The 15,756-nt window shown below is 43.2% G+C and overlaps 1 protein-coding gene across 24 annotated transcripts in view; it reads right to left on the minus strand.

The window, feature by feature from the left end:
* DTNA (dystrobrevin alpha) overlaps positions 1-15,756 on the minus strand; it is a 186,259-nt gene that overhangs the window by 114,774 nt on the left and 55,729 nt on the right. Inside the window, exon 1 of one of the 24 annotated variants that reach the window (XM_077933055.1) lies at positions 7,488-7,509. The exons of the other annotated variants lie outside the window; for them this stretch is intronic. Coding sequence (XP_077789181.1) covers positions 7,488-7,492 — 5 coding nt within the window. The 5' untranslated portion in view covers positions 7,493-7,509. Of the gene's footprint in view, positions 1-7,487; positions 7,510-15,756 lie in introns of those variants that run through there. 24 annotated transcript variants of the gene reach the window in all.

The raw sequence follows: 15,756 nt of genomic DNA on the forward strand, positions 1-15,756 counted from the left end.
AAGAGGCTTGAATGGAGAGGGCTGATGATGTCACAAAGGCCTAGCTAATCCTCTGAATCTGCAAGAATCTATCTTGTCCCCCTTGTGCATTTCCTGGAGTGTGGGGGGAGAGGATGGTCAATTAGGTCTCTTGTGAAGGCTTGCAGGTTCCCAAACACAGCCCATTACCCTCTTCCTCCCCACTCAGCTTCAATACAATGCTTCTCCTTGTCTGAACTATGCACCTTTGGTATCATTACAGTGGTAAGTACATATTTGATATAGGTATGTTTAATTTTTATGTGCACCAATCTAAATATCCAGAGCTCAATAACACTCTTCATATTTGTGATTAGGAAGGAATTTTTCCCAAGTTTGGTGAGTACTGATCCAATGGCTATTGCTTGTTCTTGACTTCCTCTTGAGTATGTGGTGCTGGAATAATTTGCTGTAAAGGTTCTCCCTACTGTAATCTGTGGCATGCTGTGGCTCAGTTGTGTGGGTTGATTTATACAGCCCAGTGCTTGGTTGGTTGGTCCTGCCCTTCACCACAGGGCTGGTTTACATTGCCAGTTGCAGCTTTCTAGTTCTACAATCTTAAAAAATACATATTATTAATTTTGCACTGGCCATAATCTTTAACAATGGGAAACCTGCCACTGATACATCCAGTAATACCGATAAGAAGCACACACACTCATAAATGCAAAGAGAAGAGTTATGTATACAACATATTGAGCCTCAGTTACTACTCTGTATTAGAGGATGATAGACAAGCATGGTGCTGAGAATTATTCCCCTTCTCTTTGTCTAATGAGGGCTGAAAATATTTGGTATGAATTCTTGCATAAACTGCACACAGACACGAACCATAAATTATTCATGACCTATAATACGATTATTTACTGTCCTTGTGTATAAAAGCCATCCGTATTACAGCAGTGCCGCTCTCCTCACCATAAATTCCAAAATAGAAGAGACAGTTCCTTGGATATTATTTTAACTGCCTAACAAGCACAGAGGGATCTGCAAATTCCTTGTCTGGACTGCTCTAAAGTGGCCAAATCCTGGATTGGCAAATTGATAGCAGAGCCTGCAGCATCCAGAGTTGCTATTCATCCCACAGTGATGAGTGAGAGATGAGCAACTGGATCTGGGAGGCACAGCTGGAATAGGAACATCTGTCCTTATTTCATAATAGACTGATGCACTGCCCCATTTTACCTGAAGTAGGCAAGTGTAGCTTAGAATCAGGTAAGGAAAGGAAATACAAAAGCTTGCAGCACAACACTTTGGTAGTATCCAAGGTAAGTCCAAGTGGCAGTTTAGACCAGAGCTGATCTTAGACTTGAGTTCAAATCCTTTCTTAGCAGTGTCCATGTTCTTCAGCCTGGTATATTAATTATACCAGATTATTCAGTTGCATCTTGTGGAGAGAAGGAGTCCCTACTTTTGTAGAAGGGGAGTGGATCCAGCAAAGCTTCCGTGAATGGAACTTGCAGTGGAGGGAGGAGGCCATTTTTGCCATTTCCCTCTTCACTACCTCCCACACTGTTCCCGAGGGTCCCTCAACCCTCTGGAGCAGACTGAGGAAAGGGGGGATACAGAGAGGAGGGAAGGGATACAGCAGTGTCCCATGGATGCAAGCAGAGGCATCTTTCCCATTGGGGTTACTGGCGTGTTCCACCAGGGTGCCGGCCTCTCAGGGGCACCCCAGTGAGTGGGGGAGCTGTGTGGCTTTGCTGGCGGCCTCCCTTTTCCCTGCACACCAGCCAGCTGCGCCTTGCCAACCATAAGGCTGGCTGAGTGCAGCTTCCTTCCCAAGCCTCAGCGGGAGGAGAGCGATCCCTGGCAGAGGCTTAGGGTGGAAGCTGTGCCCGCCAACTATATGGCTGGCAGGCATGCAGTGCTCTCTCTCTCTCTCTCTCTCTCTCGTCCACCCTGTGGGAAGAGGGAGGTGGGCGATGGCGAGGGGGAAGCGGGGCATGAGGAGGAGGAGGGAGGGAGGGAGGGAGGGAGGGAGGGAGGGAGGGAGGAAGGAAGGAAGGAAGGAAGGAAGGAAGGAAGGAATTGCCCCCTTTCTTCCTCCTGGGTTTGCAGCCCTGCTTGCATGGTCCCCTTGCCTGTCCTGTTCAGCTACATCTAGCCCGAGCCGTGAGTAGCAGCAGCTGCTGCCCTGGTTTCTCTCTCTCCCTGGAATTGTGCCCTGTGTTTAATGTTACGGGCAACTCTATCCCGGGGAAGGGAAGCCTCCTCCCTTCACTTTTCTTCTTCTTCTTCTTGGGGGGTGGGCTCCGTCTCCGGCCCCTCCACCCCACCAACAAGGTCCCTAGGGGTTGTAAAGCAAGCCAGACCATTTTGTTCAGTTTCTGTTAATTGGTTCTCGTGGGAAACTTGCAGATTCTAGCTTCGCACAATTAACTCAGGCTGGTGTCAATTTACTCTTGGCAGAAAGCCCAGGTCTGCTTGACCTAGAAACTACTTACTCTGATTGGTTAACGACCAGCACTCAACTCTGTTATCAAGGGATTGCTAGCTCAGTTTGATGTGAGGTGTTGTTAGGAGTAGAAGTGCTGTGTATGGTTTTGAGAGAGAGAGAAAGAGAGGATTTATTTTGCTTTTATTTGTATGCAGAAACTCTGCTGGTTTTATTTTTCCTTTTAATAAATCCTGTAAATAGTTATTCTGAGTCTAGCTGACTAGTCATTACTGCCGCAACTAGCTTCCTCGCTGTGCAGGAAAACTCTGCTACGTTTGGGCTAAAGCCAATAGGGCTATGCCTGACACTACAAAGTTCCATTAGGTTATGGGCATTGTGCTGCCAGCCTGAGTTGCGGTGGTGTCAGCATCAACGGCGTTGGTTCCAGTAGTTCCAGAGGTTGTTGTTCCTGGCTGGTTCCTGACCGTGGTGAGCTGGTGACGCAGTGGACACAAGGACAACAGCTGCAGCGTGTGAGTGCTGGGTGCTGTGGTTCCTGTTCTCTCTCTCGGTGGTCGTGAGTAGCTGGTTCCGGGTTCCAGGGACATCGCTCTCAAGATGACCTCACAACCAGTTCAGATGGCTTTTGAGCGTCTGAATGACTCCAATTACTTGCTGTGGTCGGAACGCATGCAGGCAGTGCTGCAGAGGGATCGTCTCTGGCAAGTGGTGAGTAAGTTTCCTGTGAAGCCTGATGATGAAGACCTCGATAAAGACCAAAGAGCAAGGGCCACAATTGTCTTGGGGCTGGAAGATTCCCAGTTGCCGTATGTGAGGGGAATCAAGACAGCTAGAGGTGTGTGGCAAGCACTTAAAGAACTCCATGTGCGTGAGACAGCGGTTTCCAAGCTGTTCATTCGCAAGGCATTGTACAAGGCAATGTTACAGCCTGGGGTTACAATGCAGGAACACCTACACAGTTTACAGTTAAAGTTTGCTGCGCTACAGGAAAGAGACTGTGCATTAGACCAGCAGGAGAAGGTGGCTATTATTTTGAGTTCTCTCCCGGAAAGCTGGGATAATTTAGTTTTGTCTCTAGAAGGCATGCAGGAGCATGATTTATCAGTCAGTTACGTTACTGGGCGTTTGATTGAAGAATGGCAGAAGCGGCAAGAAAGGTCGTTGGCTGCAGAGGCTTCTACAGGCGGGCGGTTTGGAAGGAGTTCTCATGCCGTACCAGAGGTGAAGCAAGAGCAGCGTGCCGGTGAGAAGTCAGCGTTTGCTGTTAGGCGTTGTTTCCGATGTGGGTCCTCAGCGCATCTAAAACGACAATGTCCGGAGTTGGTCAAGTCTCAGTTGCCGGTGCAGGAGCAGAGACGAGATCAGCAGCAGCAGCAGCGTAAAAAGAAATTCTTCAAACGAAAACAGTCGGCTCAGCTAGTGACCGGCGTGGTCAAGATTGCTGATGAGAAACAAGCGGTCTGGGTGGTCGATTCAGGAGCATCTCGCCACATCGTAAATTCAGATGAATTGTTTGTTTCCAAGAACTCAGCACAGCGCAGCCAGGTGGCTCTAGCAGACGGAAGTACTTCCAAAGTGATTTCGGGGGGTGCAGTTTTTGTTCCTTGTCTTCGTGAATGCCTGCAAAATGTACTTTGTGTGCCTTCATTAAGGAGCAATCTGATGTCTGTAGATTGTTTACTAAAAGCTGGGTTTAAAGTGTATTTTGAAGGAGACAGTTGCATTATTAAGAAGGCTGGTGAGATTTTAGGCACTGCTAAGTCAGAGGGAGGCTTGTTTTGGCTTAAAGCAGGATCTCAAGTTGCAGCAGTAGTCAGTAAATCTCAGCCTGCAGTGAATAACAAAGCTATACATGACAACTGTGTGCACTTATTGCATAGGAAAATGGGGCATGCTTGCTGGAAAAGTGTACTAAAAATGTCTGAATTGGCTGATGGGGGTAATTTAAAGAGTTGTAACAAATACCTTGATTGTAATGTTTGTAAAAAGGTTAAAACCCACAGAGTCTCTTACCCCAGAAGCGACAGAGTTAGTGAGGCACCGCTACAGCTGGTTCACATGGACGTAATTGGTCCATTTGCTGTAAGCAGGGGTGGATCACGCTTTTCACTAACAATTGTGGATGACGCCACGCGTTACTCCTGGGTTTTTCCCATGAAAAATAAGGGTGACGTGTTCACTAAGTTTAAAGGCTGGGTGGCATCTGTGGAAAGATTTCTCTCCATTAAACTTAAAAGGATTCATACGGACAGAGGTGGCGAATTTATGTCAAATGCTTTTAGAGATTGGTTACAAAAGCGTGGCATTGGGCATAGAAAAACGAACGTTTTTTCCCCAGAGGAAAATGGCGTTGCAGAGCGAAAAAACAGATCTTTACAAGATATGATGTTTGCCATGCTTGAGGATGCTGATTTGCCCATGTCTTATTGGGGGGAGAGCATGCTCACCGCGTGTTATCTCCAAAACAGGCTCTTTCATCAAACAATAGGTACAACCCCGTACTTTAAATTGTTTCAGAAAAAACCCAAAATTGACCATTTGCATGTGTTTGGATCAAAAGCCTGGGTATTAATTCCAAAACAAATGAGGAAGAAGGGAGATCCTAAGACCAAACAGCTAGTGTTTGTGGGTTACCAGGAGCTGGGAAAAGGTTTCCGCTTTGCTGAAGGGACAAATGGCATTGTGATCTCCAGGAATGCCAGTTTTTGTGAACATAGTGGCTGGGAGAGACTACATGCCAATACTGAGGTTTGGTTTGAACCTTCCCAGGAGCTTCATGACTCTGAAAGTAGACACAGAGAGTCAGAGTCTGAGGGGGAGGAAAGTTCAGATAAGAGCTCTCAGGAAAGTGAAGTTAGCCAGAGACCAGTGGCTAAGCAACAAAAGAGAGGTCGCAGTTCTGAAGAGGAAAGTGGGTCAGAAGAAAAATTTTCTCCCAGAAGATCTAAAAGACAAAACAAAGGAGTGCCTCCGGTGCGTTTTTCCCCAGATACTGCAAATGTGTTTAGTGTAATTGCAGAACCCAAGAGTTTTCAGGAGGTGTTAAAGTTACCAAAAGAGGAGGCAGAGCTCTGGAAACAGGCAATGGAGGAAGAGATGTCCTCTCTGAATGAGCACAAGGTTTTTACACCAGTAGCAGCGCCTGAGGGGGCAAAGATTGTAGGCTGCAGGTGGGTGTACAAACTTAAACCTCTTGTGACAGGAGAGTACAAATACAAAGCTCGTTTAGTGGCTCAAGGATACTCTCAGAGGCCTGGAAAAGATTATGACGAGACTTTTCCCCCTACTGCTAAGGGGGACAGTGTAAGGCTGATTTTAACACTTGGAGCAAAGAGAAAACTCCTGTTAAACCATTTTGATATCCAGACTGCATATTTACATGCATCAATATCAGAAGACCTGTATCTAGCCGAACCGCCTGGTTATGAGACAGGTTCCAATAGAGTGTTAAAATTAAACAAAGCTCTATACGGTCTCAAACAGGCTGCAAGATCTTGGAACAAATGTTTCCATGAGGCCTTAGTGTCATTTGGTTTCAAGCAGAGTACAGCTGACAATTGTGTTTATGTACGTGGTACAGGCAGTGATCAAGAGTTTTGTCTGATTTATGTAGATGATGTTTTGTATGCTTGCAAAACAGATAAACAAACTAAAAGGTTTGCCAAGCAATTGTCCAGTAAGTTCAAAGTGAAAGACTTAGGCCCGGTTAGGACATATCTAGGGTTGGAAGTGTGCTGGGCCCAAGATGGCAGCTGCCTAATTAGTCAGCAGAACAAAGTTAAACAACTACTGACTTCATACAGGATGCAGGATTGCAAAGGGGCAGTGGTGCCTATGGATCCAGGTTTCATAAAAACACTTCATATAGATGAGAGTCCTGAATTTGAACATCCTGATGTATATCACTCTGTAATTGGAAGTTTATTGTATATAGCACAGTGGTCCAGACCTGATATTAGCTACGCAGTAGGCATATTAAGTAGATTGGTCTCAAAACCCACACTAAATGCCTGGAAAGGGGTAAAACAAGTTCTGAGATATCTCAAACAGACAATTGGCTATATGTTACAATTAAATTCTTCAGAGGATGAAATGTTGAGTTGCTACTGTGATAGTGACTGGGGAAATTTGCCGGATAGAAAATCTGTCACAGGACTAGTCATAATGGTCGGTGGAGCTTTAATCAGCTGGCGGTCACGCAAGCAAGACGTTGTAAGTGTGTCATCAACGGAATCAGAGTACGCCGCATTGAGTGAATTGTGCAACGAGGTGATTTATTTCAAGCATTTGTTAACAGATTTAAATGTAAATTGTGGAGAACCAGTACAAGTTTACATTGATAATCAAGCTTGTATAACCTTAAGTAAAACAGAGGGTTTCAAATCGCGTTCCAAACATATCTCTGTAAAATACCAAAATGTACGTTGCTGTGTACAAGACAATATAATCACCTGTACTTATGTATCAAGTGAAGAAAATGTAGCAGATGTGTTAACTAAACCATTGGCAAAGATAAAGAACAAGCGAATGTGCAAGGGTTTAGGTTTGCTGGAAAAATGATCTCCTACATAGGTGTATTTGGTGTTAATTGTTCAGCAGAATCTGTGAGGGGGTGTTCAGTTTCTGTTAATTGGTTCTCGTGGGAAACTTGCAGATTCTAGCTTCGCACAATTAACTCAGGCTGGTGTCAATTTACTCTTGGCAGAAAGCCCAGGTCTGCTTGACCTAGAAACTACTTACTCTGATTGGTTAACGACCAGCACTCAACTCTTATCAAGGGATTGCTAGCTCAGTTTGATGTGAGGTGTTGTTAGGAGTAGAAGTGCTGTGTATGGTTTGGAGAGAGAGAGAAAGAGAGGATTTATTTTGCTTTTATTTGTATGCAGAAACTCTGCTGGTTTTATTTTTCCTTTTAATAAATCCTGTAAATAGTTATTCTGAGTCTAGCTGACTAGTCATTACTGCCGCAACTAGCTTCCTCGCTGTGCAGGAAAACTCTGCTACGTTTGGGCTAAAGCCAATAGGGCTATGCCTGACACTACAAAGTTCCATGACATTTAGCACCTACCCCATTCATTCCAGCAGCTGGCCATCACCCTCTCACTCCAAGCCCTGCGAAAAATATCATCACCATTACTATTACTATTATTATTACTACTAGTAGTAGTACTACTACTAATACTGCCCTCCACCCATAGATATCAGGGCAGCTCACAGCTTGAAACTATGGTACCAAGCACATGTTAAAAACTAGAACAAAGGCAAACTTTGTACTTAAACACAAATTGGCCGGGAACTTCATTGTCTGTTTCTTTATTAATTTATTTAAAGAACAACAAACTGGTGGTTGCTTTAACTTTTTGATATGTGGTGATTTGAATCATGAGGATGAAATAGAAGAACTGCTGAGTACTTGAATGAGTCTTGCTTTGGAATTGAGGACTTCATTAGATTTCATTTCATTTTCATTTGTTCTAAGGGCTTGTTAGAGATAATGTGTAAGCGAGCGTGATGCCGATTCCCTAAAAAAAAAGGTCAACAACTCTGGGGAACCTTTCCTTAAAAAGGTCAGTAACTTTGGGGTACCCCTTAAAAAAGGTCGACAACTCTGGGAAACGGGGGGGACGGACGCCAGAGGGATCTTTGCACCACAGCCCCGGATATGCTTAAGACGGCCCTGGATGCATGACTGTTCCATTCCATGAGCAGAACTCCACTCAGGTAACTCAAGATCCAACCCACTTGTTTATTTTTAAAAGCCGCTTAGTAACATTAAATATTCACAATGAACTCGACGACGTGGTTCTGACGGTGGAAGAACCTATGGAAAGTATAAAGGAGATTTTGGATGAGATGGAGAAATTTGGAGATATAGCAGGATTTAAATTGAATAAGAGAAAGACCAAAATGATTGTTAAAAATCTGGATCAAGATAAGATTGTATTATTACAGCAACGAGTAGAGATCGAAGTAGTCAGAAAGGTTAAATACTTGGGAATATGGCTCTCTAGTAAGAATATTGACCTATATCAAAACAACTATACCCCGGTTTGGAACGGAATAAAAAAAGATTTGGAGGTCTGGGCCAGAATGAAACTGTCATTCTGGGGAAGAATATCAATGGTCAAAATGATGGTGCTCCCTAAGCTGTTATTTCTATTTCAAACTATACCCATAATAAAAGGTACAAAAGATTTTAAAGAATGGCAAAAGGCGATCTCAAGATATGTCTGGGAAGGGAAGAAGCCCAGAATTAAATTTAAGTTATTAACAGATATAAAAGAAAGAGGTGGCTTCACCCTTCCAGACATGAGATTGTATTATGAGGCAGCATGTTTGTGCTGGTTAAAAGAGTGGGTAAAATTGGAAAACAAAGAACTATTAGATCTGGAAGGGTTCAATAACAAATTTGGGTGGCACGCGTACCTATGGTGCGATAAAAAGAGGGTGCACAAGGGGTTTGGCAACCATATTTTCAGAGGTTCATTAATAGAGGTCTGGGATAGATATAAAAACATACTGGAACCAAAAATCCCACATTGGCTATCCCCGTTAGAGATAATGTGTGTAAAGAAAATTAATATGAGAGGAAAGTGGGGAAAATATGGGGAAATGGTTACCAATGAAGGAGGGAAGTGGAAAGTAAAACCATATGACCAGGTTAAAGTGTTTACATATGATTGGCTGCACTACTTCCAGATAAATGAGATGTTTAAAAAAGAGGTAAAGGAAAGGGGTTATGAGGAAAAAGAATCTAGATTTCAAAAAGATATAATAAACAACGAATATAAAAACCTGTCAAAAATGTACAAAATACTGTTGGAGTGGAATATGAAGGATGAGGAAGTGAAATCGGCGATGGTTCTATGGGCAAGGGATTTTGGATACAATATCAAATTGGAGGATTGGGAAAGGCTATGGAAGGTGAACATAAAATTTACAGCATGTACGTTATTGAAAGAAAATATGATGAAAATGTTATACAGATGGTATATGACACCCGTAAAATTGGCAAGGATGTATAAGGTAGACAACAAATGCTGGAAATGTAAACAGAAAGAAGGGACATTTTACCATCAGTGGTGGGAATGCAAAAAAGTTAAAAGTTTTTGGGAAAAGATCTATAACGAAATGAAAAAGATGTTAAGATACACCTTTATTAAAAGACCAGAAGCCTTTCTACTAGGTATTGTAGGAAAAGATATTGGAAGAAAGGATGGCAAGCTTTTCCAGTATGCGGTAACGGCTGCCAGAATCGTGCTTGCTCAGAAGTGGAAGCAAGAAGAAACTCCAACGGTGGAGGAGTGGAGAGTAAAACTGACAGAATATGCTGAACTGGACAGACTAACAGGGAAAATTAGATACACTAAAGATCAAAAATTCATTGAAGACTGGGGGAAATTTGTGGGTTATCTGGAGAATAATTGTGACGTAAATACAACGCTAGTGGGGTTTAAAGAGGCGCTGTAAAGAACTAATAAGTATTGTCTATGAGAAATAATGGAGGAGGGGAGGAACAAATGGCAATATGAATGAATGGAATGCGTACTAAAGATGTAACTATGAATGATTGTCAGTAACGTTGAAGGAAGCCTAACATGGATAAGATTCGTTGTAATATGGATAAAATGTATAATTAGTTGGAAATCAATAAAAATTTAAAATGCAAAAAAAAAAAAAAATATTCACAATGAACTCAAACAGGAGGTAAAATCTCAGTTACATAAACAGTTAATCATGGACATTATGCTCACATTTTTATTCTTGTACCCTCAGGGTCCCTTCCAACTTTACAATTCTATGATTTGCGGCCCTGAACGTAAAAGAGATAAAGTTTTCTGTTACGGTTCTCTTAGTGCTGGTTAACTTTTTTCTTTTAGAGATTCGACCAAGCTTTTAGTCTAAGGCTTTCAAGCTGTAGGGATTTTTTTTTAGTTTACACTCTCAAATCTTTATTGGAATATATAACAAAACAGCTTTTCAATAACCGCTTCCTGCAAATGAAGCGGCAACTCATTATTTCCTAGTCACAACCTTCTAAGGTGGGAATGAGAGTGGTTTATCTTGTGGTGTTGTGAGGGTTAGGAAGATAAGGACTGCTAAGTGAGAGAGTTCCAGAGACCCAGGCTTGAGGGTAGGAGTCCTCATAAAACTGCAGAGAAGTATAAACATGTGTTTTATTCTGGATACCTTCCTTGCTTTAAATGCATTATTCCTGTACTGTGTTCTAGGGAAAAGAAACAATAGAAATGTAAACGGGATGGGGGAGATTGTAATGTGCTTTGGAAATTCAAGTGCTATGTTAATTGTTTTCAATAACCACAATCACCAAAATGAGACTCTCAAATTAAGGAACACTCTTAATTGCCGATTGGCTCCATGGAATGATAGTGAACTGAGGGAATTGTGAACTGAATGATCACCTTTGAGAAAGATAGAGCTGTAATGAGCTGAAATGAAGGACAGCTCCTTAAACTATATAAGGAGCATCTAACAATCCTACAAATAAGTTAAGCTGGTCACATTGGAGTAGTTCTGATTGACTGTATTATAGCATTTGGAAGACTGGAAACGGCAGACTATCATAGACATTATAATGGACTTGGGGGTGGGGAAACCATTTGTTTTAGAAAATGATTTCTGCATCCACTTCCCCCCTCCCTGCTCATATTTGATTATGCAAAGAGGCAGAAGTGTTGATTTTACAAATGATACATCGAGACAGTTCCTTGCTCTTGGGCCTTGCCTGTTCTTCACATTGTTTGCATCGATATGTGCACTGACACTTCATTGCACATGACCTTTTATGTACAATATTGTGACTCAATACATGTAACAGTTAGGAAAGCAGGACTGAGAGCTACCACCTTGATTTTCAATGTTGACCTCAGCAAGCTTTTATTTGATTCTTATTAATTGCCTTCAGATGTCACAATAAACATGGTTCATCATGACGGGAACAAGTATGTGCAGGCCTCAGGCTCACATACTCCCTGCTACTGTGCAGCCATGAGGAAAAGTTTGGAAACTTTTGCCTCTGTTTTCATTAATTATCTGAATACAACGAAGTGTGGTTAATTTTATTCATGGGTTAGCTTGGTTTATTTATTTTTTAAAATATCAGCCTCAAACCATAGAGCTGGTTTGTTTCAACAAACCACAGTTAAGAGCATGGGTTGGCAAACTATGGCCCATGGGCCGGATCAGGCCCAATTGCCTTCTAAATCCAGCCTGTGGACAGTTCGGGAATCACTGCGCACGCATTCTTTCCCTCTCCCTCACTTGGTGGTGGCACCGGCCCCTCCTCCTGGATTCTCCCCGTTCTGCCTAGAGGAGGAAGGGGGCTGGGCTTTGTTGGTGCCAGCCCCTCTCTGGAGAACTTTCGTGTGCCGCTCATTGTCCCTCCGCCGCCGCTGGTGCCATGGTTGGCTGAGTGCCCCTCTCAAGTGGCCGCCATTTAAAGCAGCCCCTCTCTGGAGCCCTTTCGCGCACCACTCATCGTCTCGCCGCCGCCGCCAGCCCCTGCCGCTCGCAAGACACAGGAGGGACAGTGGACCGGCACCCTGCTGAAAGTGTTTGAGGACCTCTGGTTAAGAGGAACCACTGTTTAGGGTTCAGACATAACACTGAACTGCAGCTAATAAAAAAGTGAAAATGTTCAATCTGCTCCTTTCCTTTATACCAGAGGTAGGAGGGAAACAAACAAACAAACCCAAGGCTTGCAAACTGGTACAATTAGCCATGGTCACAATAAACCATCGTGCATTGTGACACCTGAATGCTGCTGAGAAAAACCCTACACAAATTTGAAGAAGGGTGACTGTCTTCTACAACTGTTTCTCTGCTCTGTCCTTTCCTAGATGCTGCACCCTAAAATAACCTGATAGACTGAAGCACAATTGCTCTTACAAGCACAATGCTTCATTATGTATGTTGTTTTGAAAACAGTTTCCAGAGCTTCAAATATGTCAGCTAAAGCAAGAGAAAAGGCTGTTGATGCTGTTATAAGGTCAGCTTTTCAGCGACTGTGGGCAGCATTTGGTGGCATACTGCCAAACAATCACCATAGCAAACATGGCTGCTCACAGGCAATGATTTAGCTGTTTTGACAATACTAAGTCTCCAGTGAAGTCTAAAGATAAGAATTACTCACCCTGCACAGAAACAATTATTTAAAGAAGGGCACAAAGCATAGTTCAAGCTACAAAACATTACGTATTTTATCCCATATCTTTAGGGGAGAGGTCCCACACTTGTGTAGTCAAAACCACAGTACCCCCACACAAGACAGAAATATTGGCAGACAGTGGAACCCTGAGGTTTACAGAAGTATAAAAACATTTTGTGGGGGAGGAATATGCAAAAAGAATACAGACATTTTAAATGCAGGCTTCTTGTGCATTCTTTCAAAAATATCCACAGAAAACGTGATGTTTCCAGGAAACTGAAAAAAGATAGAATTAGGCTCCTCACTTCTTCCTTATCACACACACAGGACACACGACCCACTTCTCCTCAACTGCTGTGTGCAGAAAAGCTGAGGAGAGGGTTAAGGCCTGCCTCCCAACTCACCTGTTTATCAGGGAGACAACAACTTAAACTTCCATTAGAGTGAGAGCTGGGCAGAGATCTCCACACACCCCATACTTTTCTATTTTAACTTGTTTTCTGTTTGCCACTGTAGTCAAAATTGAGAGGCTGGTGGGGACGGACTTACTTGGTAAGCCTGATATGTCTCCTGGGCCAGTGGTGGCATTGGTGAGCCAACCCTGTGAGAAAGCTACTCTTATTAGTGACATACCTCTATAAACAAATGCAAAGTGCTCCAATACTGGGCAGCAATTATAGGTAAAGTAAAAGGGAGTTCAAGGATGGAGGAGAGCTGTAACTCACTCAGCTTTCTATGAAGTTGGCCAGGCATAGGCAAACTCAGCCCTCCAGATGTTTTGGGACTACAATTCCCATCATCTCTGACCACTGGTCCTGTTAGCTAGGGATGATGGGAGTTGTAGTCCCAAAACATCTGGAGGGCCGAGTTTGCCTATGCCTGGAGTTGGCTATAGAGAAGTTCTTCTACCTATACCTCTTTAACTGAAATGTTTTAGCAAAGCAATTACTCACTGGGTTGCATAACATGAGATTCAACTGGATTGAAACCTGCTGTACTGTTTTAGTTTCCAACATAAGGAATTATATCTACTGGATTGTTGCCCTCTGGTAGACTAAAAAAATATCCTGTCGTTCTTTCCCTTATTTCAACTTGTACAACAAACTCAGAAACAAGAGTGAGAAACAAATATTTCCTGCACACACATCCAGAGAATTCACAGCAAGTCTGTAAGTACTTGGGTATAATTTTTATCCTCTTGTTCTGAGCTTAACTGCAATTTAGTTGATGAATACCAATCCTACTGTTACCCATACGTAAATGGCAAAATCTCTCAAAAGAGCAGCAAGGTTAGGTCATAGGCAACAGATCTTGCAACAAAAAAGGTGTGTCTAATGCTTGTCAGTGAAACATATTTAGACTCTGCTGAAACAAGGTCACCATGCTGACCCACATTTAAGGCAGACCTGCAAGTTCTCCTGCTCTCATCAAGAAATGCTTGTATGGCTAGCTAAACTCCCTGTCTGAAACCGGATCCTCCAAGTTCATCTTCCTTCTGGTCAGTTTCACCTTCACTGAGATTTTCCAGCAATGCTATTGACAATTAAACTGTCCAAGAACTCAGCCTGAGGAATCTAAGCAAATCACTTTGCAATGCAACTCAGCACTTTGTCAGCTAATTAGCTTGTATTGTGTAACACAGTTCACAGCTCAGTCTGCCTGGAAGTCACCGGGATTCTACCCCACACAGCTCTATCATTCTTGCCTTTCTGAGCTTAATGGTTTTGCTGAACCTTCTGCCAATAGAGATCAGGGCAGATCTTCTCACAACACCGTCTCTCTATAGCTTACCAAATCCAAGCTGCTAAATTGCTCAGCTCTACCTTTACAGAAATCCCCTAGCTTAAAATGTTCAACCAATAGATTAATAAGGGCTTGGACCTACTCATGACCCATAAACAAGGCAATAAGCAGCATCCTAATGCATTTAATTTTAAGATGCATTTAAGAAAGAGCATCCCTAAGAAAGCAAATATTAATACATCAACCTTATTTTACTATTATAACAGGCTGAATTCCTGAGATAGGGAACAGCACCTATTTCACTTACTTGGAGTTTCCAAAAGTGAAAAAAGCACTTTAATTGATCATGCCATCGGCTTGATCATGCCTTTTGCAAGTGACACCTCCATCTAAAGTTCAGAGGGTGGCTATGAGAAAGAGGGTCTTTCAGTGGTGCCTCCCTACACCCCTGCCAGCCATGGAAAGCTATCCCTAAAAAATATTAAGCTGGTCATTCATTTATATCGGAAGACATAGCCCTCCCAAAGCTTTACATTTTGTGCTTGTGGGAGGTTTTCTGCCCATTTCCCCTGGCTGGAGTCTCAGCTCTGTAATATGTCTCTTCCATATATATCACCAACATTATATCACAGACTTCTGGAGTTGGAAGGGATCACAAGGGTCATCTAGTCCAACGCCCTGCAATGCCAATCTACATGTGACATTAAATGCTTCTCTGTATTAAGCATGCAGAGTTTTTTTCAGAGGCAAATAGCATCAGGTTGGGGGGAGTTGGTGGTTATTGGGACTGTAGCAGGCACAGAGGGGAAGTTTAACCCTATCCCCCCTGCCCCCCCATGACCCTGACGGCAATCCCACATTCTGAAGCTGCTATTTTCTCCTCCTTTTCCCCTCCTCCTGCAACTTTCACCCACTCTCTCCATCTTTCTTCCCTCCGAGCTCCACCAGGCACTCTGCTCACACTTCTAATAGCACCGCCAGCCAACTGGGGAGGGGACCCTGTAGGGCTGCTGCAATGGCCCATGCCAGCAACCAGATTCCTCTGCCAAGGCATCCAGAGGTGCTCGCGTGCCTCACTCAGCCACCTAGAATGGTGGAGGAGCAGCCTGGGAAGTACATGGACGGATGGGCTCCAAGCCGTTCCATGGAGAGGCATGATTTCTGCACACACACACACCCCAGGCCTGCATCCTTGACAGAGGCCAACCCCTACATACACCTCTGCTGAACCCATTAATCATCAGCATTTAAAAATCTGTAATATAAAAAGCTTGCAGGTTAGATTCAAATACACATTTAGCATCATGCGTAGTTTGGTTCTAAAAGTTTTTTTAAATGTTGACCAGTGAAAGGTCCAGTTAACAGGGCAGCTTGTTGTAGCTCTGATATATTTTTTGCATTTACTGCCTTGAGTGAATTCATGGAA

Source organism: Podarcis muralis, chromosome 8, assembly GCF_964188315.1.
Source record: "Podarcis muralis chromosome 8, rPodMur119.hap1.1, whole genome shotgun sequence".
Classification (NCBI taxonomy): Eukaryota; Metazoa; Chordata; class Lepidosauria; order Squamata; family Lacertidae; genus Podarcis; species Podarcis muralis.